The 25,790-nt window shown below is 45.2% G+C and overlaps 1 protein-coding gene across 1 annotated transcript in view; it reads right to left on the bottom strand.

The window, feature by feature from the left end:
• Positions 1–413: 413 nt before the first annotated feature.
• The window catches only part of si:dkey-192l18.9 (F-box/LRR-repeat protein 7), a 28,280-nt gene continuing 2,903 nt past the window's right edge, over positions 414–25,790 (bottom strand). The window contains exons 2-4 of the mRNA XM_008293977.1: positions 23,345–23,434; positions 2,987–3,604; positions 414–1,888 (exon numbers count right to left, since the gene is read on the bottom strand). Coding sequence (XP_008292199.1) covers positions 1,152–1,888; positions 2,987–3,604; positions 23,345–23,434 — 1,445 coding nt within the window. The 3' untranslated portion in view covers positions 414–1,151. The remainder of the gene's footprint in view (positions 1,889–2,986; positions 3,605–23,344; positions 23,435–25,790) is intronic.

Below are 25,790 nucleotides of genomic sequence, written 5' to 3'. Positions count from 1 at the left end.
GCTCTGACAAAAGCCAGAGTGCGCTCAGGTTTTCAGGCAGTTTGATGGCTTCCTTCACCCCTGCGTGAGACTCGGGGAAAACCACAAGGGCCTCGCAGATGCACGAGCAAATGAGATGCTTAAATACTCTTCCACCTGCTGCTTTTGCGCCCTTCGACTGCAGAACGGAAACCGGCAGGTCGGATCACTCTGGAGATGATCGTGACGGATTCACAGAAACACAGCTTCAGCAGTAACGACTCATAAACAACGCTGAGCCTGTTTTTTTTTAAAGTATTAATCAGGTGACAAGCAGGTTTAGTCGCGCTAATAGCCTTACTGTGAGCGAGCACACTTCAGACCATAAAGCCTCGCAAACTCCTCCATCTTCTCAGTTACCTTAACGACTCTTAAACATGTGCAGACGGACGGGATTGGATTTTAGAAGAATTTTATTGGCACAGTTATAGCAGCAATGTGTTCTTGTTTATTGTCAACAATGATCCCATTACACGTTGTTTCTATTTGCCAGTAAAAAAAAAGCCCTCTCAGGTAATAGCAAACCTTGAATGCAACAGACAAAATGTGAAATATGACACTCGGAGCTCAGTTGAAGTGATTGTCAGTACGGTTGCATAAAGTGCGTCTGCACACTAACACAAAGAAAGTGAAACTGAGTATATTTGGATTCGTCAGATCGGCTTCGTTGCTGCTACATTCTCAGTGGTTTACTCTGAAGATACTGTTCATAAATAGTAACGTATGATAACGATTATGTTTCAGGGCCTTAAGGTGGTGGTGGATTGTTAAAATAAAATATATATTACAATGCTTTTAAATGGTAACACAGCTGTACCCAGTGCTCAGTGTTGTAGCATGTTGTTACATTGCAAATTGTGATGCTGGAGAGAGAGAGAGAGAGAGGGGGGAAGTAATATACTGAAATACTGCACGTCTCTGCCTTTTTACAGATAAATATGTTAAATACATTCTGTGGAAGTATCTTCAAAAGGACAGCATTAACAGCCACCGAGCGGATTTAAAAAAAGACAAACTCTGGCCAGTATTGCACACCAGTTCTGACACATCGGCCGCTGGACTCTGCCAGCAGCGGAGCAGGAATATTAGAACATCCGCTTGTCAGAAGGCCGGTCCAAGAAAACTCCCCCGTCTCAGTAGAAAGCGGGGTTCGTGTGCTCGATGACGCAGCGCCGGCAGTGGCGTCTGACGAAGCGCAGGGCCTCCGGCGACACCTCGCAGTCCTGCACGTTGAGGAGCTGCAGCTCGCAGCAGTTGGCCGCCAGAGCTTTGAGTCCTCGGCCCGTCACGCTCTCGCAGGCTCTGAGGCTGACTCGCCGCAGGCCTTGGCAGTACATGGCCAGCTGCTCCAGCCCGCTGTCCGACACCAGCGGGCATTTACCCACGTCCAGCGACTTGAGTTTGGGGCAGCTCCTGGCCAAGTGGCTCAGGCCGTGATCCGTGAGCCCCTCGCAACCCCTCGCGTTCAAGTAGCGCAGTCTCGGGCAGTAGCGAGCCACGTAGCGCATGCCCACGTCCGTGATGCGGGTGCAGTGGGCCACGCTCAGGTAGCGCAGGCAGCCCTCCAGGCGGGCGACTTCGCGCAGGCCGAAGTCCCCCACCAGGCGGCAGTCACTGAGGCTCAGCTCCCTTATCGAGGGGCAGTGGAGAGCCAAGTGGCGCAAGGCTTCGTCCGTTAGTCTGGTGCAGCGGCGCAAGTACAGATGCGTCAGGCGGGGGCAGTGGGAGGCGATAGTTCGCAAGCCCTCGTCCTCGAGGGAAAAGCAGTCGGTCATGTCCAGGTAGTGGATGGAGATCTGCTGGCCGTGCAGGGGGGACAGCTGCAGGGAGGCCTCCTGGGTCAGGCTGATACATGTGACTTTGGAGCAGCCTGGACGAAGAGAACGCAGGAATTAGTTATCAAGTTTAAACTGCTTTCTCACTCTTACAAAGAAAGAACAGGTCTTCATTCAGCTCTTGAGTCCTGTGTGAAAGTAGAGTTTTTATCCCTGCTGGCTTTCAAGACGCTCCTTCATGATGCAATAGCAGGTAAGAAACAGGAGCCTTGTTCCTTATTCTGCTTTAAAATGATTTCTAAGGTACAGCTGAAGCTAATGTGTGCACTCAGAAGTCTCACTGAGGCGACAGCAAGAGAAATCTGATCCTAATAAGACCATAAGCTTTGAAGATAGCCACTGGATTTGTCAACTTTACATTATCTTCAGCCAAACTTTAGAAGGTATCTCAATCACTTACAAACAGTTTGCATCAATATGTGATGTTTTGGTGGCCGGCATAGATAGCAGAAATCATTACAGTGACCGAAACCTGCGTACATATTGGTAATAAAGTAAGACAAACTCAAAAAACGTGACCCTTTCTCCTTTCAAATCTCACTCTGAGCTTATATTTTGCCACTTGAGGGCGCCACAGTAAAAAGTGCTGGTCTAAAGCCTGCAACCAGAGCAGACTGTTTGAGTGCACGCAACTCCAAGAAAAACACAATTGTGGTCACTTTTAAGGGTCAATATCAAAGCTTGGTGTCCTTAATAGTTAAAAAATAAACTTGATTTCATTAGTTTATTTCCTTCAAATAAAAAGCCGCAAGTTTTTTTTTCAAAGGTTATTTTTACAACAAAGCGCTCGCTTCCTGGTGCTAACGGCGCAGACACTGGTCTGCCACCAGAGTCTAGTCCAACTCAGTGTTATTTGTGTCACTTCCTTAATGAAAGCAGCAGACCGCTCCTCTTACTCATGTTGAGGTAAGTTCTGCTTTCAGCTAAAGAAAGCCTTTCTTCTCCCACATGGGAGCTTAAGGTTGGCAGAGCTCCTCCTGCTCCTCTAATGATTTTACCAGCTTTACAAGAACTAACTGAAAAGGACTGAGAGGAGGAATTCTTTGAGGTAAATCCACACATGATGCAGGGTAGCTCCTTAATGCTTCTAATCAAGGTAAGATGGCTTTTATAGGACGTGGTGTTTGGTGTACCTGACAGGTTCAGGTGTTCCAGGTTGGGGCAGCGGGACACCACCTCGAACACGGCCTCGTTGGAGATGTTGTAACAGCCGGCGACCTCCAGGCGTCGCAGCTCGGGGCAGCACTGAGCCACCACGTGCAGCCCGCGGTCGGTGAGCCTCTTGCAGCCGTTGACCATCACCGTCTCCAGGGTCAGACACACGTTGGGGGTGTCCTGGCACAGCCGGTGGGTGAGGACCCTGATGGCGCGGTCGGCGTGGAGCAGCTCCCCCGTCAGCCGGACGGTTCCCCACAGCCTCGGGTCCCACGCCACGTTGTACCAGCGGCGGCACACTCGGGCGCAGCGGCACAGCTGGTTGGTGGGGAGGTGGGAGAAGATCTGCAGGAGGGAGTGGTCGGGGAGGAGGTCGATGGGCGCCAGGTGGTGGGTTTTGGACTGCCTGGAGCGGGTGTGAGTGCCGGGCTGGGGGTGGATGACGGCGACCGTCTCGGCGGGGGCGGAGGACGAGGACGAGGAGTTGGTCTCATGGCCGTTGCTGGAGAGGGCGGGCGAGGAGAGGGAGGAGGACTTGGAGGGGAGGATCAGACCCGGGCTGGGGGTGCTCAGAGTCCTCGTACTGGAGTCTAAACCTGGATCAGAGGAGGAGAAAACGAGACAAGATAAATATTCTGCTTTTGAAGTCTTAAAAGCTAATCTAAGCTAACGTTTATGAGCTGGGAGCAACTGGACAGTGATTTTAACTGATTATCATTTAGTTTGATGAAGGAGGTGTATTAGGTAGCAACAACGATTTCCAACTTTGTTATTCATCAACCTTTACCTTTTGGGAAGCGCTGAGTTCCCTAAAACATCTTCTCATGCAGAACAGAGTTTGAATGATTTGATAAATCTGTAGCAGAGATACTCAGCTAGCTTCGGCTAAGGGCCACGTTTGCAAAATGAAAGATCAGGGGCCAGTTAATGAAAAACAATTATGTTTAGGGTGGGGGGAACCCGGAGAGAACCCACGCTGCATGGGAAGAACATGCAACCTCCACGCAGAAAGATCCTGGGTGTTCTCACCGGGATGTGAACCGGCGACCTTCTTGCTGCGAGGCAACGGTGCTAACCACTGCCCCACCTTGCAGCAGTGAATCAATTTATTTTTAGCGTAAATTAGCAAATGGTTAACAAACACAGCAGCAGCATATCTCGGGTATTAGCGGTCTATAGCGATCTAATCTTGCTGAGAACTTGCTCTAATGTGGTCTAGATGGAGGAAAATGTGCAGAATCAACATTTTTATTGTCAGATAGGATTAAGTGTTCATGAATCTAAAAGCAGGTTTAGATTCAGACAAGTAGTAGAGAAACATATTTAGGTTCTCGGTGATAAATGAAGGTTTTAGACGACTAAAAGCAGATTTTAAGCAGTGAAAATGAAGATAAATGAAGGTTTTAGACGACTAAAAGCAGATTGTAAGCAGTGATAAGTCTTCTCCTAATACTTTCTGACAACGCTAAATGGTGCAAAAAAGCACAAAATCGGCCCATAACTGCTAACTGGCTGATGGGTTGGGAATTGCACTCAAATGTCGGCATCTTCCAGCAGGACCGTGGAGCGGATTGCACCAGCATCCACCCTCGGATAACACTGCTAATTTATTCCAGGAATGATTTTGCAATCAGTGCTGTAATTTGACTTCTTGTTGTACTTTCCGCAAACATGACTCACTCGCTTCTGCTTCAAGTAGGTATTTCCAACACTTCATAGAATTACTTTTGACAACTACAAAAAAAAAAAAGTCTTGTGTGCATCGTTTCCATGCAAGAAGAAACCGGTTTTCCGTTTTGAAGGGGGGTTACTCCAGCAGGTCAGAGCTGCACTTTTATTAAGTTTTTAGACTTGCAAGAAGCGATGTTGAAAAACTGAAGCCACAAAAGGATGAGATATTCTGACCTTTAGTTTGTTGCGGCATCCTGTTCCAAAAATAATACTTCATGAAACCCCTGTTTCTGATAACCCCCGATGACACCAGTGGGGTTATTTTCCTCTACGGAACAAAGCTCCTTCCAGGGCCACAGAAGACACGATACAGGCCTGGAAGTTCTAATAATAGCCACTTATATGTGTCATTCTGAAAGACTAACATCAAACCCGGCCTGTACTGTGGCTGTTTTTGATCCTTTATTCTTCTGCGGTCACATTACATTTGAGAAAAAAAAAAAAAAAGTCACGAAGTGCAGAGTTCAATCACGATGGTGCCACACCGGCTTTTATCATCAGCGAAGAGGAGTTTCCATGGATCTCTTTATCGTGTTTTGGGCTGTTTGGGGGGAAAAAATTGTGTCACGTTTATCGGCCAGGCGCTCGAGCGGCAGTTGCGGGGCCTCTTCATCAGATGAACTCTGGCGGCTTCAAAGCGGGGGCAGCTGAGGAGTTTAGCGCCGGGCCTGACAACGCACGGTTAGCGCTGTGTAAACACTGAGGCCCGTTCTGACAGATGTGCGCTGATTGCCGCCATTTCTGAAGATGCAGCTGCGGGAAGCGGTGGCTGGATCCCATCACTATAGCGTGAGACGACGGAATCCCTCGTCGGGCGGGGCGTCGGATCTGATTCCAGGCGTCGGGAGGCTCCGGTGCGCTCCTCTGATCCTATCTGTGTCCCAAACATCACCTCCTCGAACCCGTCTTGTGCAATTTCGAAGAGTTTAGGTGGACCGATACTCATCACTAAAAGCATTTCAAGAGGATGATGTCACCAACAGCTGTCCAACTACGAGTTTCCAGACGTTATTGGCAAAAAAATCGAGGCGATTAATCTTGTTGTTGTTTGAGACAGTAACAGTTATGTGATGATAAGGGCACGCTAGAAGCAATTTCTCCAGCGAGTCGTATTCGCCAAAGATTTATTTGAGAGTCCCGACTGTTGAGGCGATTATTACAGAATGCAGTTTATCAGTTTTGGACAAAGGATTTCACTCAAGTATGTGGACCAACTGTACTAAAAATGGAAGACGCAGCATTAATTTTAGTCAGAAAAGCCATTTAAAATTCAGTGGACACAATAACAGAAACAGCAGCTTGCCAGGAACTTTTCGAGCAACATTTTTCATGAACTAATAAACTGTTTCTGGCTTTCGTAGGAAGAAATCTACCTCCAGTTTTGGCTCCTGATCTGTAGATCCTAACTCCGAAATGCTCTTGGTTTGTCCTCCAGTGCTGACTTGTTGAACAGAGATATATACGATTCGCTCGGATTTCAAGCAACTCAAGTGCTAAGACTTAGGAAGATCGAGTTATTATGTGAAGTGTTTTACGTTTAAAGCAAGACCTCGTCCACACGTAGCAGAGTATCTCACAAGATATTTTTCTACGATTTGGCCTGTATCCACACGGAAATGCAGATTTACGGCATTAAAAACGATTCTTTCAAAAACCTCTGACCAAAGTGAAGATTTGCGAATCGTCCGTTTATGCACGTGGACGCCAATAACCAGGGTTTTAGGTTTTGAAACGTCACTGCCTGCAACAAAATATGTTCTTTACATCACTTACACAACCTGTGTTTACATTTGGAAACAGCGAGGACTGTGTTGGCGTTGTCTCTTGTCCAGGCCCAGATACCGCTCCACATACAAGAACACAGGTGAAGGACGACGTTAAGGAAGCTTATTTTCTGCCACCTTGCTATTCCATGTCTGAGGCATGTTCTCCATCAAAGACACCAATGCCAGTTTTAGGTCAGACCGGGATGTACTGCTAGCTGGTGGGAGAACTTTGAGACAGAAATCGTGGCATGACAATTTCCGCATGTCCTGGTTGTCGCTCATGTCGTCGGAGTTATTACATCCTCACGTAGAATGTTAATGTGCTTAACAACACGCTAATGCGGTCAGGTGTGGATGAATTGTTTTCTAAAAACAAGGTGGTGTGTATGTTAGTTTTTTTCTAGACGGAGGAGGCAGGATATTCGGTTTTACAAAAACCCTGCTACATGTGGGCAAGGCCTAAAGTTTGCAAAGAATGTTTGAGATCCTTCGATGTAAATCAATGAATTTGTTGTTTAAGTTCTTCTAATGAGAGTCTTACAACTTGTAAAGGAAGTATCAACAACTCTTGAGGTACCACGACTGCTAAGATCCTCACGTTCTACCTGCATTCTGATTGGAGGAATGCAGCTGGGTCCTGGTCTGTATACCTCCTACCCCCACACTCGTGCACCTCCTGATTGAGTTACAGTGCAGACCAGCGCCAACAGAAGCCACAAGTGTATAGAATCTGTTCATATTGCAAACACGCCACAGTTGTTTCTGGGATCAATATCAGGACTCTGGATGAGAAACAAAATCGCGGATCTAGTTTCCAAACAATATAAATACCGACTGTCTGGTGTTGATGTTAATGCTATTGTTCTACAAGGCAATTAATCAACTCGGGTCAGTTACTTCACTTCGCTCCGTGCTCTTAAAATGCAGCGCAGAGCAGAAGAATAACAGACAACAGAGAGCAGATGGGCGAAATCAAAGTCAAATGTCTGCAGCGGAAGGAGAAGAGCTCGTCCCCCCGAAACAGATCATCAGTCATCGTTGGGAGGCATTTTGGATTCGGGGCAAGTCATGTGAAGCAATGACACATCACATGCAAACAGTATGTGAGACTTGTGTGTTTGTGCCGCAAAGCAGAAACCAAAGTTGTTCCACCAGCTGAGAAAACACCACAAAGTGCAGCGTGAAGCGAGTCCTCGTCCCTGTGCTCTGTCAGCTCACATATCCATGATGTCGAAGGGAAAGCAGTGGCCTGTTTAAAAGGGAAATGAAAATAGATTGTGAGAGTAAATGAAACAATAATAAATAGTGAAGCGTAACTGTGATCATCATGTTAGTCGTATTGGTGCAACAGTTAGGGGTTCCTGAGTCTCAGTTCCTAACACCAAAAGTATTCTTCGATGGCCAAGAAGCTATTAAGGTGGAATTAGAAGAATTCTAAACCTGCTGGTCAAAGATGAGCCACAGGTGTATAGAGCTAAGTCACTGTCTCTAGTTTAAATATCTGGACTGAGTTTATTAGTAACTCACATCATGGACATTACTGAGCTGAATAAAAGTCTAAATAAAAGCAGGATAAAGCGAGAGAAGGCGAGTGAGAGCAGCTAAAGGTAACTGTATTCGGTAATTGTTTCAGTGTGTTTACGTGGAAAACAACAAAAAAAACAGCCACTCAGCAGCAGAGCCCCACTACTCTGCAGACAGCACCACGATTACTCTGTTGTTGCCTCATCGTGTGCCAAAACTGCAGCTAAAAACAAAGCTGTGACTGTTTTTTGGGGGCTTTTGGTGTTGAGTTCATGGTTCAGGTGTTAACTCACACATCCAGTCATGCAGATTGAGCCGTGTCGGTTAACGGATGCTTTCGGAGCAACAGTCGGGCTGCTCCTGCATCTGCATGACGAATGGACAGCATCCTGCCTGTCATGTGGATTTGTGTGCTGGGACGGACAGCTGGGCAGCGGCGTCGTCCTCGCGGCCGCCCCTGCCGATCTGTATTCCAGACCTTCGGCTCGCTCTTGCCTCCCGGCTCGCCCCTGATGACATCCGCAGACTCGTCCTCTCGGGAGCATGTCCTCCCATTCACGGCTGCTCCGAAAACCGCCTCCCGTGCGCCTTAAAGTTCTCACTCGCGTCCAAAACCCCGGTGAAATGAAGAGATCGGCTGTCAGAAAACGCATTTATTCTGTTTGGTTTGTTCTTTTTTGTGGGTTACAGTTGACCTCAGTCTGGGTTTAAGGCATCGCATTCCTGTGGGTGGTCTGTCTATGATTAGTTCAGCTTTTATTTAATGTGTAGGATTATTTCTTTGAGGTCATGTGGCTTATCTTGGCCAACACATCTCTCCAATAACAATTCATTTTTTAGCTTAATACAAAGGATTTAATGGTTTCTAAAGGTCTGAGGTCATTTTAAACACTTCATCTATTTTGAAGTTCACACATCTGTCCAAATATGTCGTGAAAAAAGTGGAGCTTTTTTTAAATATTGCAAGATTCCTGCGTTAATACCGAGTGTGGGATGTGTTTCCACCACACTACGCAGCAGAAAACAGGTGGAAACCAGTGCATCTCTATTAAAGTGTTGCAGTCGTATCACAAAAATCACCCCAAAAATCTACACACGAGTCTTGCAAATTCACAGCATCCACAAGAAGATCAGATTTTCCACAAAGCCCCGTACATGCACACAGTGTTTTGGAGTCATTACCCGAATGAGGCACCTCTTCGCCGTCCAACTCCGAGCTAATGCGATGGGTTGTGCATGCGGCTCATCTGCCACTGGCTAAGGAGCAACTTCCAAATTGCGTAATTACATGTGTCACTGATCAGGAGAGCGCTCCAAGCCCGGAGAAACACGGTGCCGCTAATTAGACTACACCCCCACCCCCCTTCATTCACTTTCACACAGCTGGTGGTGGTGGTGGGGAGGGGAAACTTAAGTGAAGTCAGCTTTACAGTTGCTTGGCTGCGCTGAGGTTTTGGAAAAGCTAGCACCTGGACCGCTCTAAGGAAGTCCAGGTGCTATGTTTTCCCGTGGAATCTGTTTATTCGGTTACCGCTGATCTCATGATGTCATGTCTAAATGTTTCTTTCGTTTTTTTTTCTCTTCTGGACATTTGTTCACGTGTTGCTACATGTCAGATGTGAAAGAAGTGGCTCTCGCAGCATCTGGAGAGTCAATTCTGGTGTTTTGCCTCCTATGCAACGCATTTCCAATCCACAGTTTGGTTCATTTCTCTTCCCTGTATCACACCTTCCACCCACCAGAGGTCCTCTGTGTGTCTTCCTATGCCCAGTCTGCTGCTTGTCACGCCCACCTCACCTGCTTCCCCGTTCCCTCTCTGCTAATCAATCCCTACGTTATATATTCCTCCTGCTCCCCATCACTCATTTGCCAGATCGTCTGCGTTGCCTTGTGCCAAAGCTCTCCAGCAATCTGTTCCTCAGCTCATGTCTTGTTTTGCTTCATGAACCTTTTCTTTTTCTTTCTCCTGCTCCCCGTGTTTGTTTGCTTGCCTGATTTTTTGTCCGTGAACCAGCTTGTAGCAAGTAAAGCTCGCTGCTTGTTGTTTCCACCTGCCTCCTGTGTTGCGCATTTGGGTCCTCTTTGAACTGAATTCTAACAGTTTTTTATTTCAAAGCCTGGCTAAAGAAAGAGCTGTGGAGCTAAACCATGAAAAGTACGAGCACAAAGCAACAACGAGATAACACCAATCATCAGCGATTTAAAGCACACCGAGAGCCACAGTATGGCTCTGAAGTCTTCACATTTTTAACCTAAAACCACATGTACCTCCTAAATCTTCTTCTACTACTACTGTCAAGGTCAAACTATCTATTTCCTAGAAGTTAAATTTATTCTGACACAAACTCTCGTATATCTCAGTTGTCAGCTTAATAAAAGTTCATTGTGGACTTAATGAGTAGTTTGCTAAAACAGTCACAGCTCAAGGTTCAATTACTAACTTGGAGCTTTCAACACAGCCACAAGTGGACCAAGAGGTGGAATTGTTCTGCGAGTCTTTCATTCCCAGGGTCCAGAATGAACTTTTATGCTTCACGTAAACGCAGCCAACATGGATGAGACGTCCTCAAAGTGTTGTGGATGAAGCTGCAGCAGCTCACATGACAACAACTCTAATAAAGCTCATGTGATGCAAAAAGAAAACCTCCACAAAAAGCTAGTAACCGTATCCTGAGTTAGGAATGTTCACAGCGTTTACTTGCAACTCCAAACTCTAAGCATGAAAGAATAAACTTTCCTGTAATTTCCAGTTGGTGCACAAAAAAAAAAAAAAATCTAATAAACTTTCCTGTAATTTCCAGTTGTTGCACAAAAAAAAAAAAAATCTTTGAGTTAACCAGTGGTGTCGTGTTTTATATCTCTGCATCACTGCAAACCTATCATTAACAGAACAAATACAATGCAGCTGTAAAAGTTCTCTTGAAGGCCCTGCAAGTGCACATGGTGGAGGATTCAGTTTGGTTTAGGAAATCAGAGGAGAACAGTGGAACATCTGGTCATTACCCTGGACAAAGAGCGACTGAGCGGTGGTGAAATGAAAGAGAAACTCATGCATTCTGAATGCACACATAGCCACAGCAAGGCATACTTGGCTGAAATCATTTTGCCACTAATACCCAAATCTGTGCTGATCCACAGCAGTGCCGCAGCAGGATCCCATTAACATCAACTTAGCCTTACTTCTGAAGCACATCTGGATCGTGCTTTGAAACCAGAAGTTCAATGTAAATCAATGGGAGTGATCACGGCAAAGACAAGATGCCTGAGTGATGAAGAGGCGCAGCTGGATATTCGGAGTGATGTCGCCTTAATGACAAAAATCCTGATGAAGTTCAAGAAACAAAGTAGCACAAAAACAGACTTAAGGGAATCATTTGAAAGAGAAAATAGGGGCAGGAGGGAAAGAAAGAGGGAAGATAAATTGGCACGAGAGCCTGCAGACTTTACCAGAGACAGAGACAAGTGCACAGGCAGGGTCAATCCAGACTTTGACGCAGTCTGGCCATAAACTAAAGCTATAGGGATTCTACTCAGGATCTTGCAGTGCCGTGAAGCTCTGCTAAGACCCTGTCTGGGGCTCGCAGGATTATTACCGCCGCATCTGGCAGAACAGACCAATCCATTACCTCAATGCCATTAGCCCTGTGACATGTTCCTGCTCTGCGAGGCTCGCTGTGCTCCTCCCTGCCAAGAGCGTGAGGGAATCAGAGATGCTCATTTTCTACCAATAAGTCAAGAAATCACATCCAAATCAAGGCAAAGTGTTAAAAAAGAGAAATATCAGCTAATAAAAAAAAACAACAACCAGGCAGCGGGGATTCGACTGAAACTAAACCAAAAACACAATTGATTTATCAGCACTAAACGGTTACGTGCTCCAGTTTTTGAAGGGAAACATCCGACTGAGAGGGAGAACTGCTGGGATAAAAAACATCTGGGTCTGTCTCAGGTTTTATTGAATACATGGAAGTTGATATTACTGTACAGTGGGGCGGCTGGGCTATCAGCAAAGCCTTCACTACAGGAAGGTGTTACGTCACCGCACGACCTGAAAGACAATAGGGCCTGCTGGTTCCTTCACAATGTGCACACTTGGACAGGAAATAGACTCCTTCACTCCACACATCCCCCCACAGCTCCTCGACTCCTGGAGCTATTCTCACACTCACTCAAGTCTCAGGATTCATTTCTGAGGATGGTGCTGCGGCAGATTTGGCTACGCGCACGCTCCAGGAGCTATAACACGTTTTCCCTTCACAATGTGGCTAATTTCCTCGAGGGAGCTTTCCTCCTATTAAAGCCCTTCAAACGTCTCCGCGCTCTGCTCTCGTCACTTTATAAATCCTCCGCTGAGGAGGACAGCAGACGCTCAGATGTCCCAAAGCCAAATTTTTAAACTCGAACTCGCTCCTTCAAAAATGAGCTTTTTGTGTTTGTGTATTCATGACAGCACAAATTTTCCAGAATATAGATGACAGTTTGGACTCCAAAAGTAATTTGGCGTCACGCGGAGCCGATCTGGCCCTTTGGCAAGTGATTGAAATTCAAGATGATGTCATGTTTTTTTACAGGTTGTTAAATCAGGATGTCAAAGTTGGGGTGACCGAGTTTGGAGAGTCATGTGCACGACTGGCCTTTCTGTACAGTTTATCCTTTCTGGCAGTGTTGTGTGTGTGTGTGTGCGGAGGGCTGGAGTGTGGAGTGACAGTCATGTTAAATGACTGAGGAGGGTAACGTGGCTACACACTGCACATCAGACAGGAATGGAAAAGTGAACGCCGGCCCAGGCTTTTTCATTCGGCTGTGATGAGGAGCAAATGCAATGATCTCATGTGGTTAAAGCAACAGAACAAGGGAAGTGCTGGGACTTCTGTGGTTAGAAGCGCCTGACAGAAAAGAGTTCACTTTAACTCCACAAAGAGGGTATTTTGACTCATCTGGTAGAAATGAGTTCAGTGAGAAAAAAAGAAAAAAACTCCTCTGAAAGATTGTTTTTACCTCATTATGCATGCATGTGCTATCAGTCACGCACTGTGTATATCAATGTTTATATATGTGAATAATGTAAACTGAGCAGCAACCTCAGGAAAGAAGGGACATTTTAGTGAGCTGACAATGCTCTTAGTAACTTTAAAGGAGACAAAACCCATGTCAGATAAGGGGGGGAGAAAAAAAAACAGGAATTTGTTTCCCATAGAGAATTAGCCGAGCATGCCCAACCATTCATCAAATACCAGAGAAATCTGTCATTCCATTGTTTCAGACCCAGATGCTGGAAGTATAATTGGGCACAGCAGATGCAGAAGCGCAGAGAAGTTGTTAATTTGTCAATCAAACATAACGAAACTGATATCTGCCATTGCTGCTGTTGTTTCAGGTGCTTCCCATGACACAAAGCAACAGTTGGCACATGCAAACTGTCCTGCAGCATCATTATTTGTGTTAGATCACCAGGATACACATGAAGTGATTTTTCAAAAATATGTCTGTACAAGGCATTTGAAAAAAATCTAACTCTGAAGGGAATTTGCATGAGGATGACGAGGCCCCGACGTAGAGGAAAATGTTTGTTTGGCAAAACATCTGTATCAGCGTGGAGACGGTGGAGGCTAGCGTACAACTGAAAGCAGGGACACAGCTGGTTTAAAAAGTCTCCTGTAAAACCACAAGCTAGCACCCAGGCTAGCTGCTACAACATGCTGCAGCCTTTATGCTAAGCTAACAGCATGCTTGATGTAGCTTCATACGGATGGTCTCAAACTTCTTGCCAACTCTCAGAAACAAAGCAAATAAGCATATAAGATACGCCCCTGAGTCAGAATGAATCATTTTCTTTAGCCCTTGACAGACATGGAATATGCAGCATTGCTGCTTCATTGATCTATTAAAGTGACGGCTACATTTATGTTAATGTACGACAGCCACGACAGTAAGGGACATTATGTAGATGATATCTGAAGGTTGGACACGACATCAAGTTACACACAGGGCTACTGCTGGGGTTAGGTCGCTGCATTTCAGCGTCACTTCCTGGATTATTATGTTGCCTGCTTTACGCAACAACATCCTCCATCAGGGCATCATAATGTTGTGCATCCATATGTAAAAGTCCAACCTGCAGTTATAAATGTTACGAAAACGTGACCAGGCCTCTCATTGGGACATCAAGCCGACGCTTTCAGATGCTGTCGGATTAATGGAAACGATGTCTGAAAGCGGTTTTGTTTCACCCACCTGATGTCCCAGTCATGTCTGCATCTAAATGAGTCAAATTTTGTGGCAGAGTCAATTCATTTCAATTGAATCATTGCAAAGAAAGTCCAGGCATATTATTTTCCTTCTATAATAACCCGTCTTGGCAAGGTTGACCTCTGCAGGAACAGAGACCTGGAGATTCCAAAACATAGGAGGCTATTGTAGCTCGTTAGCACCACGTCACCATCCAAGTTTATTTAACCCTTCTTGATGGGAAGGGCTCCACAAAACAGCAACAGCTAACAGCAGCCAATATGGTACAGATCATGTGTTTTTTCTAATTAACAGGTTTTATTAATAAGCTTGTAGTTGAGTCTAGCTGAGTAGCTTCGACAACCAAAACTAATCATTGTGTTTTGAGCTATCATTGTTGCTCTACAGCTGTTATTTGCAAACACAATTTCTTCAAATAAAAAACAAATAAAAAGGTATTTATGTGTTTTTTCTGTGGTTTTCTTAAAACTGTGGTTATATAAAACATAATTTATCCAACCGAGGCTCCTCGGAGAACACTGTCTGGAGAGAAATGTTCCTCTCATTTTTGCACCATTGCAGCTTCGGCCACAACTGACACTTCCCTGCTTACGTAATGAAACAAACCACAGCAAGAAGAGAGAAGGGAGGGGAAGTCGAATGTGTCAGTTCAGCTGGTCCACAACTGAGGTCATATTGCCACATAAAAAGCCCAAAGACCCAGGTGGATCACAGTAAAAACATCGCTCGCGAGCCAAAATCCGACAGGAAGCGAGCGGGCCTTTCAGCCAGGTGGCGTCTTTCCCAACTCCTGTCAGGCAGAGCTCTCGTAGTAGACCTGAAGAACGTGACCCCAGCTGAAGAAAATGGCAAACGCATTCACAACAACAAGGCCAACAGTTCCTCCCTCTGCGCCGGAGAACGAGAAGAGCGAGCGGTAATCAGAGAAGAGTTATGAGATGGAGAGCTCGGCTCACTGAACTGCCTTTTCCTTCCCCTCCTTCTCCTCCTCCCACTTCTCCTTCTTCTTCTTCGGTAAACTTGCTTTCACTTGTTTTTCTTTTTTCTTTCGCCGCCTCGCTCCGTGTGCTCCTTCGCTGCGATTTCCTGCCTCTAGGAGCGGTGGAAGGGACGGGAGGGGGGAGGAGCGAGGACAGCTGATGGAGAAAATCTGGGGGGAAAATAGCATTGGCATTCTTTTCCTCCCTGTGTTCTGTCTTCGCACAGACAATTTCCAATGAGGGTTGGAAGCAAATCGCCTGATATTTCTTATTACGACTGCTGCTGCTGCTGCTAGGCTGCTGCTTTGCGTCAAATAAAAAAACGGTGAAACGTGGCAGGAACCTCTTGTGAATAAAATGAAAACGATCTCCATAAAGAAGTCGCATAGACAAACAGACGCTCCCTCATGTGAACAAACTTCTCTTTCTGCTTGAGAACACAGACGAAGAGCTTCAAAATAAGCAGGATTAAGTTTCACCGAGTCGTCGAAGAGATAAAAAAGTTACAGCTCAGGTTGAGGATAACAACTTAAATCTTCCTTCTTGCAGTAAAAAAAAATGTCCCAACGGCAATGACACACACAGACGTCTCTCGACAGAAACGTTCGCATTTGGCACGGCAAAAATCAACAGTGAAACACTATATATCTGGCTGAGTAAACACAAGTAAATGGGCCATCGGCGTGTGAGCAGTTTACAGATGAAGTGTGAGGGATTTGTTGCCCCTGGGAAGGCAAAGAATATTAACATGTTGGAGACAGGAGTTTTCTGAGCGGAGCTGTTTAGACTGCACGTCTGACCCTCGCACTGCCTGCAAGGCGGCGATGTGGGAATATTTGGAGTGTGTATTATTTTATTGGAGCACATGACTCTTTCACTAATACTGGGTGTGTGTGGGGGGTGGGAGGAGGAGGTTTCCACTGACTACGATTGCATCTTTCATCCACGGTGATTTTCAGTTTTCTAAACAAACTAAAGCAAATTTTGTGGACAAAATTCTCGTATTTCTGCAAATCTACCTCCTCCAACGATCGGCTCACTTCTTGCTGCAGTGATGTGGAGCTGCACTGTTGGGTGAACATGGGTTTAGATTTTGGGGGAGTCACAGAGGATACTTCCCTTAGAACAGCGGTCCTCAAACTTTTTTGCACCACGGGTCGGTTTTAAGCAAGAACATTTTCTACGGACTGGTCATTGCACAGTTCGAAGCTGGCTCACGGCTGATTCCGGTTTTGTCGGTTCGCGTCCCGGTGGGGGCACCGGAATCTTTCTGCGTGGAGTTTGCATGTTCTCCCCGTGCAGCGTGGGTTCTCTCCGGGTTCTCCAGCTTCCTCCCACACAGTCCAGAAACATGTTGAGGTTAATTGGTGATTCTAAATTGTCTGTAGGTGTGAATGTGAGTGTGCTTGGTTGTCTGTCTCTAAGTGTAGCCCTGTGATAGACTGGTGACCTGTCCAGGGTGTCTCCTGCCTTCGCCTTAAGTCGGCTGGGATAGACTCCAGCCCCCCGCGACCCTAGTGAGGATTAAGGTGTAGAGATGATGAATGGATGGATGGATGGTCATTGCACACATAACAAGATTTTATCGGTTTTTTTTGTATTAAAAAGTTTCATAAACTAATAAAATTACTTTTTATTGCTTTTTCTTCAGTATCGAGTCTGTCCCACTTCCCAAAGAAGCTCTCCTGAGTCCTTTGCTTTTAAAAAAAATTCATTTCGGCATTCATCTGACGGCTTCGTTTAACGGCCGAACAAGAAAACTGACAGTCAAATATGAGAAACAAGCGCAGACGGAAGTGACGGGAAGACGAGCAAGTCATTTTTCAAAATCGAACACCATGCAGACTCCGCTGGAAATGAAAATAAACCAATAAAATGTCTCTATTCTTTCTGTGCGGCCCAGTACTGGTCCGCGGCCCAGTGGTTGGGGACCGTTGCCTTGGAATATTTAAATTGGATGCATTTGTCGCCATCAGTGAAAACAAGACAGAAGAAAAGCTCTCAGTAGGCATTACAATACATGTAAAGTTGATATATTTGACAGTAATACAGAATGTGTGACAATCTTACAGCATTATAGTCCATTATAGTGACAAAGGGCCCTTTGGTTGCTGAATTTTGTGTTTTCCTACCATAAATCGATGCAAAAAGAAAAAAGAAGCAAAACCCGGTGCATAAAACTGACATCGAACCAGACAAACATGAGCTGTGGTCGCTACTGTGTTCAGAGAAAAAAAAAAAAACGTCTGGATTTTCCAAACTTGCAACATGTGATTACACCAATAAAACATTCTGTATAAAGTCGAATTTTACTCTCTACCTCAATTAAGAAACTTGAATAGGTCTGCAGTCCTATTGAGGGGGAACATATAACAAACCTAAGCTCTGTTTATACATAATGCCAACCTACAACAAGCAAACCGGCTGGTAAAACACTGCTAGCATACCTATTTGGATAGAAATCAGTTCCCAAAGTAGGAAAAAGCAACATCACAAAATTTGTTTAGCACATTTCATACACAAAGGCAATTCAGAGTGATATAAATATTGCATTAAAATGTTTGAAAACAGTGTAAAACAATAGGGAGATGGGGGTTTGCCTCTTGAGGTCTTGATAAAAACGCAGATTTGACGAGTACGCTTCGTTTCTGTTGGCCGTGCAGCGCTCGTCACAGCCACGTCTAAATAAGCTCGCAGAGCAACGCGCCGCTCATGCACTTTGTCTAATGCGGCAATAAACTGTTGTGCAGTGCAAGCCATTTGAAATAATGGGTTTCAGAGTGCTGTGTTGAGAACCCGAAAAAGTGCACATCCCTTCCAGTGTAGAACAAATTATCAAATTAAATCAATAAAAACATGAATGTTGGTACAAAAAAAACTGAACGCTAGCTGTTATGTTTTGTCAGTGGTATCCAATGGAAACACTTGCTGACTTCCAGATAATTAGCATTTTTGATGGAGTAGTAGCTTAAATTTCTCTCCTGACTTGTCTGATGGATGTATAGAACTACGCAGAGCCCCGACCAATCTCTGCTGGTGTGATTTTAGCATTAGCTCCTATAGAAAGGCCATGCTGACTTCATGCAGGAAGTAGAACTATAATCTAAATTACACACTGCTTTTGATAAGCATATAGAGAGCAGCATATAAATCATGGCGTGTTTACAGTGCAGCCTTGTACTGCAGCGCTGGAAGTGGTTTGGAAGGACAGATTAAGCTTTTCCTCATCACCGTTATCACTGTTTCTTTGGTCCTTGGCAGACAGAGAGGAAGTCGGCATGTTCATTGTTCCCACCGTTGGCTCGGTCTGAGCCACCTTCCTGGTGCCATTATAAACGGGTGAAGGAACTGACCCCAAAGCATGGCTGCTCTGACGTGATGGACGCCCCCGTGAATCTGTGTTACCTCAACGGCTGAAGCTTTTGGCACCGGCTCCAGCTGATACAGCGGGATCAAAACAGAGCAGCGACACACGGGCCGAACATCTCAGGGTGTTGTCGGTTTAGCTTCTACTACGCCTGAGCTGCATTCCTGCAGTACCCAGAGCTGGGCTGTGCCAAAGCAAACCCTTGAGGCCCAGACAGGGTCACAGCGTAACCCCTGCTGGGAGATACTCAATTTCATCCCACAGGAAGGATTTACTGTCCTGGACTGTGCCTTTCAGTCTGCAGCTAATAAGCAACTCAGCTGGGTCAGGCCACCACAAACTTGTCTAAATAATAACTGAAAACAGAGACACGTCGCAAAACCTTGCCAGACGACTGCCCGACTCTGTCTGTTCTCAGGAGGAGAATGAGTGTAACTTCCTCGTGTTGATTTTGTGGGTACACAAGACGGATCAGTGAACGAAGACAAGCGATGGCCTACTTTCCACTTGATATTAAGGCTGGACCATAATTCACTATTATGGGTTTTATTGAGTTTTGAGGTGATTATGAGATCTTTCCAATTCTTGTGATGACACTGGTTTTTGTTTACAGAAAACAGATTGGGTCCTGGTGGAGTGTTGGTGCAGTCTCCAGCCATTCAGAGTCTCTGGTTTGGATCCTTCACACGGCGGCTTTAAAGGCACACTGTAAACATTCCTCCTCTTACAAAAACAAAAATGAATCCAAACTTGTTTAGCATTACTACAGCCACTGTGTGATAATAACAAAAGTGTTTTCCGTTTACGATAAGGATAACTTTTAAGCTGTGCTAACAGGAAGCTAGCATTAGGGAGACTAACCAACTTTAATGTGAAAACATACATATAGCCTCATCTAAGATCTCAGATTAGCGACCTACTTAGTGACTGTGGTGATCAATCAGACCAAATAAGTGCTACTTTAAGAAAATTGGCATTGGCGGCTTAGGGTCTATCATCATCAGTACTGAAGCTAGCTCGCTAACGCAGCTAATCCCACATTTTCCATGTTGTGGAGCCACACTTCCACTTTATTTTTTATTCATAAGTTTATTTCTTTTGGATTGCATGTGGACATTTATTCAGTTGATTTAGTTGTTTTTCAAAAATATAAAACAAGTGCAAAGGAGATCTGCCGAAGCAAGCTGGATGCTTAAGCTGGATATCAGCATTATGTATCGGCCATCAGCCGCCCTGCTTTCTAAATATTGGCATCGGCCGTTAAAAAACCCATATCAGGTGACAATGTAAGCAGGCTACTTCAGCTAGTGTTACGCCTGCTAGCTTCAGTGTGGGATATAGCTTTAGCATATTTGTAACCCAAGTGAATTGTGGGTTGATTGTAACTCAAGACGGAACCCTTTTCAGTACAGTGTCCACATGTTCATGCCTTGCTTCAGAGTTTTGTCACTGCGACCTTACTTGGTCTTGTTTTTCCACAATGTTTTCGTTAGCAAACATTAGATTAGACTTTGTTAAGCAGGTTTTGCTGCTAAACTAACTTCATTAAGTCAGATTGCTGACTTGTTGATTGGGTTATACTGCTACTTAATTAACTATTATGCTGTAACATGTATCTGGTGTGACTCCTGTTTAGTTGAACAGCAGCTTTAAGTGGAATCACACAATGATCACATTGTGCTTAAAATTCCGTTGTCCGACTCTAATTATAATAAAATACTAATTCATTATTTTAAAACATTATTTACTGCACACGTGTAAACAGTTTATCTACTACAGTTTTGCACAATTCACTGCACTGCCTTCTTTTTTAATTCAACAATACTAGTTTCCAGCCCCTCTCTATTTAAATGCATTTATTTAGAATAAAACTGCACGCATTTAGAATATATTAACAACACTGACACTGCAGGATGTCAGACTGCAATAAAAAAGAATGTACCGGTTCATTGTGGCAGCTTCTTGTAACAGAAAATTACTTGAATTTCGTTTTCTACGATGCAGTACGTGGTTTACGCAAATAAAACAATCCTACTGGTCAGTGTCCTCAGAGAAAACCGAAGATTTGAACATTCTAAGCCGCGCTACTATAAAAGAAAGTTTGGATGTTGCGGTGTAGCTGATGTTTTTCTTTTGTGTTCGTATTACCAAAGTAAATCTCGTTATCCTGCGATGTTTGCTACAGCGGCTGGGATCAGAACTAACAAACAGTAGTGACCCTCCGGCAGCAATGGGGACACTGCAGGCCTCGATGAGAATGCGCTCAGTGTGTGGTGGGGGAAACAGCCCAGACTGCTTCCTGATTAGTTTAGTGGACCACAGGACTAGGTGGGCAAAGGCCTGTGTAATCTGCCGCTGTGTGTGAGCATGTGAACGCAGGTCCGCATGTGTGCGTCTTTGTGTGCGTGCACGCATGTGTGTGTCTTTCTAAGGAGGGGGGATTTGACTGTGGCCGTGGCGGTTCCAGACCATGTAATTACTCCCACTTAGCATGGAGAAAAAAATAACAATTTCAGTCATAACACAGGGGGGGAATTATGGTCTGGAAGCCACTGACTATGGCCTATACTCTGTCTATATATTTCTATCTGCACAGGTTGCGCTCCAAGAAGACACATTCAGGACAATTATCAATTTCCCCAAAATAGTCCAGAGGCTGCTCAGCGCTCGGATCCCAGTGAGTCAGCAGTTCCAGCGAATGAGTAATCCGCATACATCTAACTCTGTATTTAGGTTAATCAGCGTATTAACCTCAGCGAAACGAACTAATTGGCACACATCTTAGGCGAAACCAGGATGTCTCGTGAGGAGCTGGCCTGATGCTTTCCGTCCTTCTCCTCTCTGTCCGAGAAACACCTTGAAACCTTCAGCCCAGTGACAGCTATAAACACAGGCTCAGGCTGCTATTTGTTTTCTTGTGGGCAGCGCCCGACCACAAGAATACTACATGTACCGTGCCAGAGCAAATTTAAGATTGGTGATGACAATGCATGAGAGGAGCAGGGTGTATATAAATGCGTATGAGCGTGCAAAGGAGTCAGAGAATCAGTGGTCAACTCGGAGAAAACTGAGACCACTGCAGTGCACCGGTGGGGGTCTTTTGATAAGGTTTTTAATAAAAAATCCTAAATCAGTGAGTCAGTGATTACTTCACTGGGGTTTGAGATTTCATTTTTCCTGCCTGACTCATACTCTTCCTGGCCAGTGGAAGTCTAATGCATTCCTCTAACCTGTAAATCAGGGTGAGATGTGCTGTAAATGAGCCGCGGCTCCCTATATCACCACCATCCTACTGATAGGAGTCATAGGTGCTAAAAAGATGCTGACAATTAGTCTGCTGCACTGATATGCTTGAAAGCTGCGCTCGTAAATATTTTTTTTGCAGCATCGGTGGATCAAATCGCTGCGCGAACTGTGAAAAGAAAGAATTATCAGCCCAGCTTTGCCGGTCAGCTCGGCTCCGTGGAGCGTTTTACCATCTTCAAGCTCCTTGTTATGGTTTAACCCACAAAACTTAACTGCTGGTTCACACTCGCTGCTCTCTTCGACCTTATTTCCAGATGGCAGTGGAGCATTTAGCAGATAAAGAGCCAAATATTCCCCCTCAGGAGGTGGTGGAGACCAAATAAAGAGCTTGAAGGTGAGTTAAAGCTGGAAACGACGGTTCTAATTACACAGCTGATGGCTAACACATTGGCCGTATCAGCTTTATAAGGTGATACCGTTGATGTCATGTCTTCAGCTTTGCCACCACATAAATCCAAAAATAGAACATATTCTCATGTATTTATTAAGTGTGTGGAATAAATATGAAAACTGCCACAGGAAAAATAAATTAATCAGTGTGGTTGAGGCCATGTGGTCAGAAATTCTTCAGAAATGAGAAGAAAAAAAATTCTAGAGCAGAAAAGCTCAAAGGCTTTTTCAAGACCCTGAGATCACAGCATCTAAACGACGGTGCTTTGAGCTATAACGCTACACGACATGAAAATGCTTTTTTTTTGTATTATGTCCAGTTCCTTTGTAACAAAAAACTGCTGCTTTGACTGACAAATTGTTCAAACTGTATCAGACTGATCCGCATTAGAGGCAGCTGTTGACAGGAGGCTTCAAAAGCCATCTGACAGCTGCAAAGTATTTCTGAACCATTACAGTGAGCATACAGTTTACATTTGTAACACATACACTCCTGACAAAGAGTTCCCTGCAGTAACTCTGCCAGGGCTGGAAGGCTGCCTGGGCAGCCAGAAGGCCGAGGAGGCGAGAGGGAGCCAGAGAGCTGCATGGAGAGCAGCAACAACAGCGTCTGAGCAGAAGGTGAAGCTCTGCTTGCCCCATTTTCACTCCCCACACCTTCTTCGCCTCCAACAAAATCTCTCTCGCCCTCCTCTCCCGAGCGAACGCACCTCCCTCCCTCTCTGGCAACGCTTTGAGCCTGATACGACCACAGTTTAGATAAGCATTCTTCCACAATGAGAAGCCAGAAGTGTGTTTTTTTTTTTTTCCCCCCTCGTCTTCTAAAACAAAGCTCAAGAAATGCCTTTGGTTTTCTGGGTTCTGATGGGAGCTGTGAGTTTGTTTTCAATTTAAGGTTATCCCAGGAACACACAGGTTTCTCTACCAAAAATAGGCAACACAGAGAGTGGATGAGGAGAAAGAAGAAGAAGAAGAAGAAGAAGGAGGGAGGGGAGTTTGGTTAATGAGCACCAGATGCCTTACCTTCGGTGGTAGCCACATTCTTCGGAGCTTTAGTTGGTGTGTGATCTGTGCTCGAACTTATGTCAGAGGAGATGCTTGAGCTCCCTTTACCTGCAGGGAAGAAAAACAAAAGTGCTTGGACGCAATATAACAAGGCCGACATGACAGAACGCCTTTGTATTTATTAATTTGACGTCATTTTTTTCTTTACCCCCGCAGCCTCTAAGAATCCATCTTTACATCTGCGTAGACTAACTTTTTTAAGCTTAATCCTCCAAAGAGCGCCTGTCAGAGATGAGGTGGGATCACACTGTGATGATGTATTTAATACGGTAAGGAGGCAAGACGTGCAGGGAAATATAAAGCCCATCACTCACTGCTTTCATGACTTTTATGTTCCTCAGGTTTGGATGAATGGTTAGCCTTGGCACACGCACAAAGTCTCTGCTGCTTTGTTTGAGTTAGTGTCCGTTTTTGATATTTGGAAGTGGAATAAAGTCTCCTGAAATACCCTTTCAGCCTTCACTTCCACTGAAGACGAGCGAGGAAGCACCCCTGAGTAAGATACAAGTATTCAATAACATCAGCGGCGCGCTTCTGAGGTCAAAGAGTGTACAGTCAAAACTCTTAATTTACAAGCGTTATTGGATTTGGGACTTTTCATTTGTATAAAGTCAAACAGGAGTGCTAAATTTCAAAGACGCCTCTTTTTAAGTGTGTGCCTCTGCTGCCAGAGTACAACAGGCTTGACTGCCATGGTGACTGCAGGCTTCCTGTGGAGAAGTTGTTTATGGCATTTCATTCCTCTGTCAGATCATAAATGCAGCTCTGTGGCTTTCCTGAGAGTGAGTATGCGCCTTTCACCCAGCACGACAGGCCGGAGAAGGTATTCCCAAACAGTCACACCCACGTGCACATCAAGGGCGGGCCACCTAATCGGACCAGACGGTTCCAAAAATAAGCAGAAAATACGAAACCTTGAGAAAAGAAACCTGCGCCGTCACACGGACGCGTCTGAACTAACGTGAAACCGACGCGGCTCGTGTGTTGCGAGGATGAATGACATTTTGCGGTGACATCACTGAGCCAGCACATCTGCTAAGGCTCCTCAGAAATGACTCAGATATTCAGGAAGAGCTTGCAGATGTCAACATGAGAGCACTTTTTTTCTGATATCTAAGCAGAGCACAAGGCACAAGGTTGGCGAATGTATTTTAATATGTATCTGGTTTGCAGGATTCCTTTCTGCGGCGAGAGGAAACTCTGCAGGGCTGCTGCTGGCAGGTTGGTGGATGTGTGCGAGGGGCAATTGTTTTCTGTCTTTCATGGAAAAAACAAGTTTCAGAAAAGCTCCTGCTTCCTGTCTTGTGCTTATATAATGCGCTGGTGGATGGCTGCTGCATAGCTGCGACCAGTGTGTAATTAATCGTGGAGTCACACTTGAAAACAGATGTGGTCTGATTGGCCGCAGAATTCTGCACTTGTATTAAAGGCACTAAAGTGATGAAAGCTTCAATATCACGCAACGCACTGAGTAGGCTCCATGTACAACCACATGAACAATATATATTTGTTAACAGAGCGCTTCACTGATTCGGCATCGGTTTCGGAAACACTGTTGGGCGAACAGGAAGAAAGTCAGCGCAGCGTAACCAGACATGTTGTCTTCTTTATTCCGTGCATTAGTCTTCTTTTGACAAAACCCGGTGCCTACGTTACCCACAAGTCCACCGCTGACAGACGGAGAGGGAAGAGTTTCGTGCAAGTAGCTGCTATTCCTTCTGCGAGGGTCTGCTACGGATTACGTGATTTACAAGGGCAACAGTGCACATGCAGTAGTGTGCATGCACAGAATACGTACAAGCTGCGAATGTATGGACCACATCCTCAAAGCAGACTAGATGCAGCGTAACTTGAATAATGTGTCCTCAGATGTTCATGTGCACATCGGCAAGGGATCCTGGCTTTCTCTCACCTCCAGCCCCGAGCAGATGAGGAGCTACAGAGGTCTATAAGCTCACTTTTTCAAACTTGTAGCCTTCTGACCCAACTGACGCCACTCCAGGCAACTCATCAGATTTATTTGATGCCGCTGGAGCCACAAAAGTCCACAAGTTTTCTGACATAAGTGAGAGAACGCCTCAAAACCTCTAAACAGACCTCGACGTGTTAAGGTTGAATTTGTAATCAGCACGCTACCCAGTGGGTAGATGCTGCCATACTGAAGGGATTCGTATAAAATAGCTGATTGTTGGGGCTCTTGGCATGATGGGAAAATGGATAGTTGCTGGATGATTTCTTTATTAAATCAATGCAAGTTTGAGGTGACGAGTGGTTTGGGTGCAAGACCGCATAGGTGCTAAATATCCTGAGCAGCAGTAATGTGAACCAGACTGGCTATTGGCTGCATGTCACTCCTCCTGCTATTTCTTCCCTAATGGTTCCTATCACAAAAAGACCCAAGAGA

The sequence above is a fragment of the Stegastes partitus genome, unplaced genomic scaffold (genome assembly GCF_000690725.1).
Source record: "Stegastes partitus isolate 25-593 unplaced genomic scaffold, Stegastes_partitus-1.0.2 Scaffold927, whole genome shotgun sequence".
NCBI lineage: Eukaryota > Metazoa > Chordata > Actinopteri > Pomacentridae > Stegastes > Stegastes partitus.
This window is presented reverse-complemented; position numbering and strand designations above follow the sequence as displayed.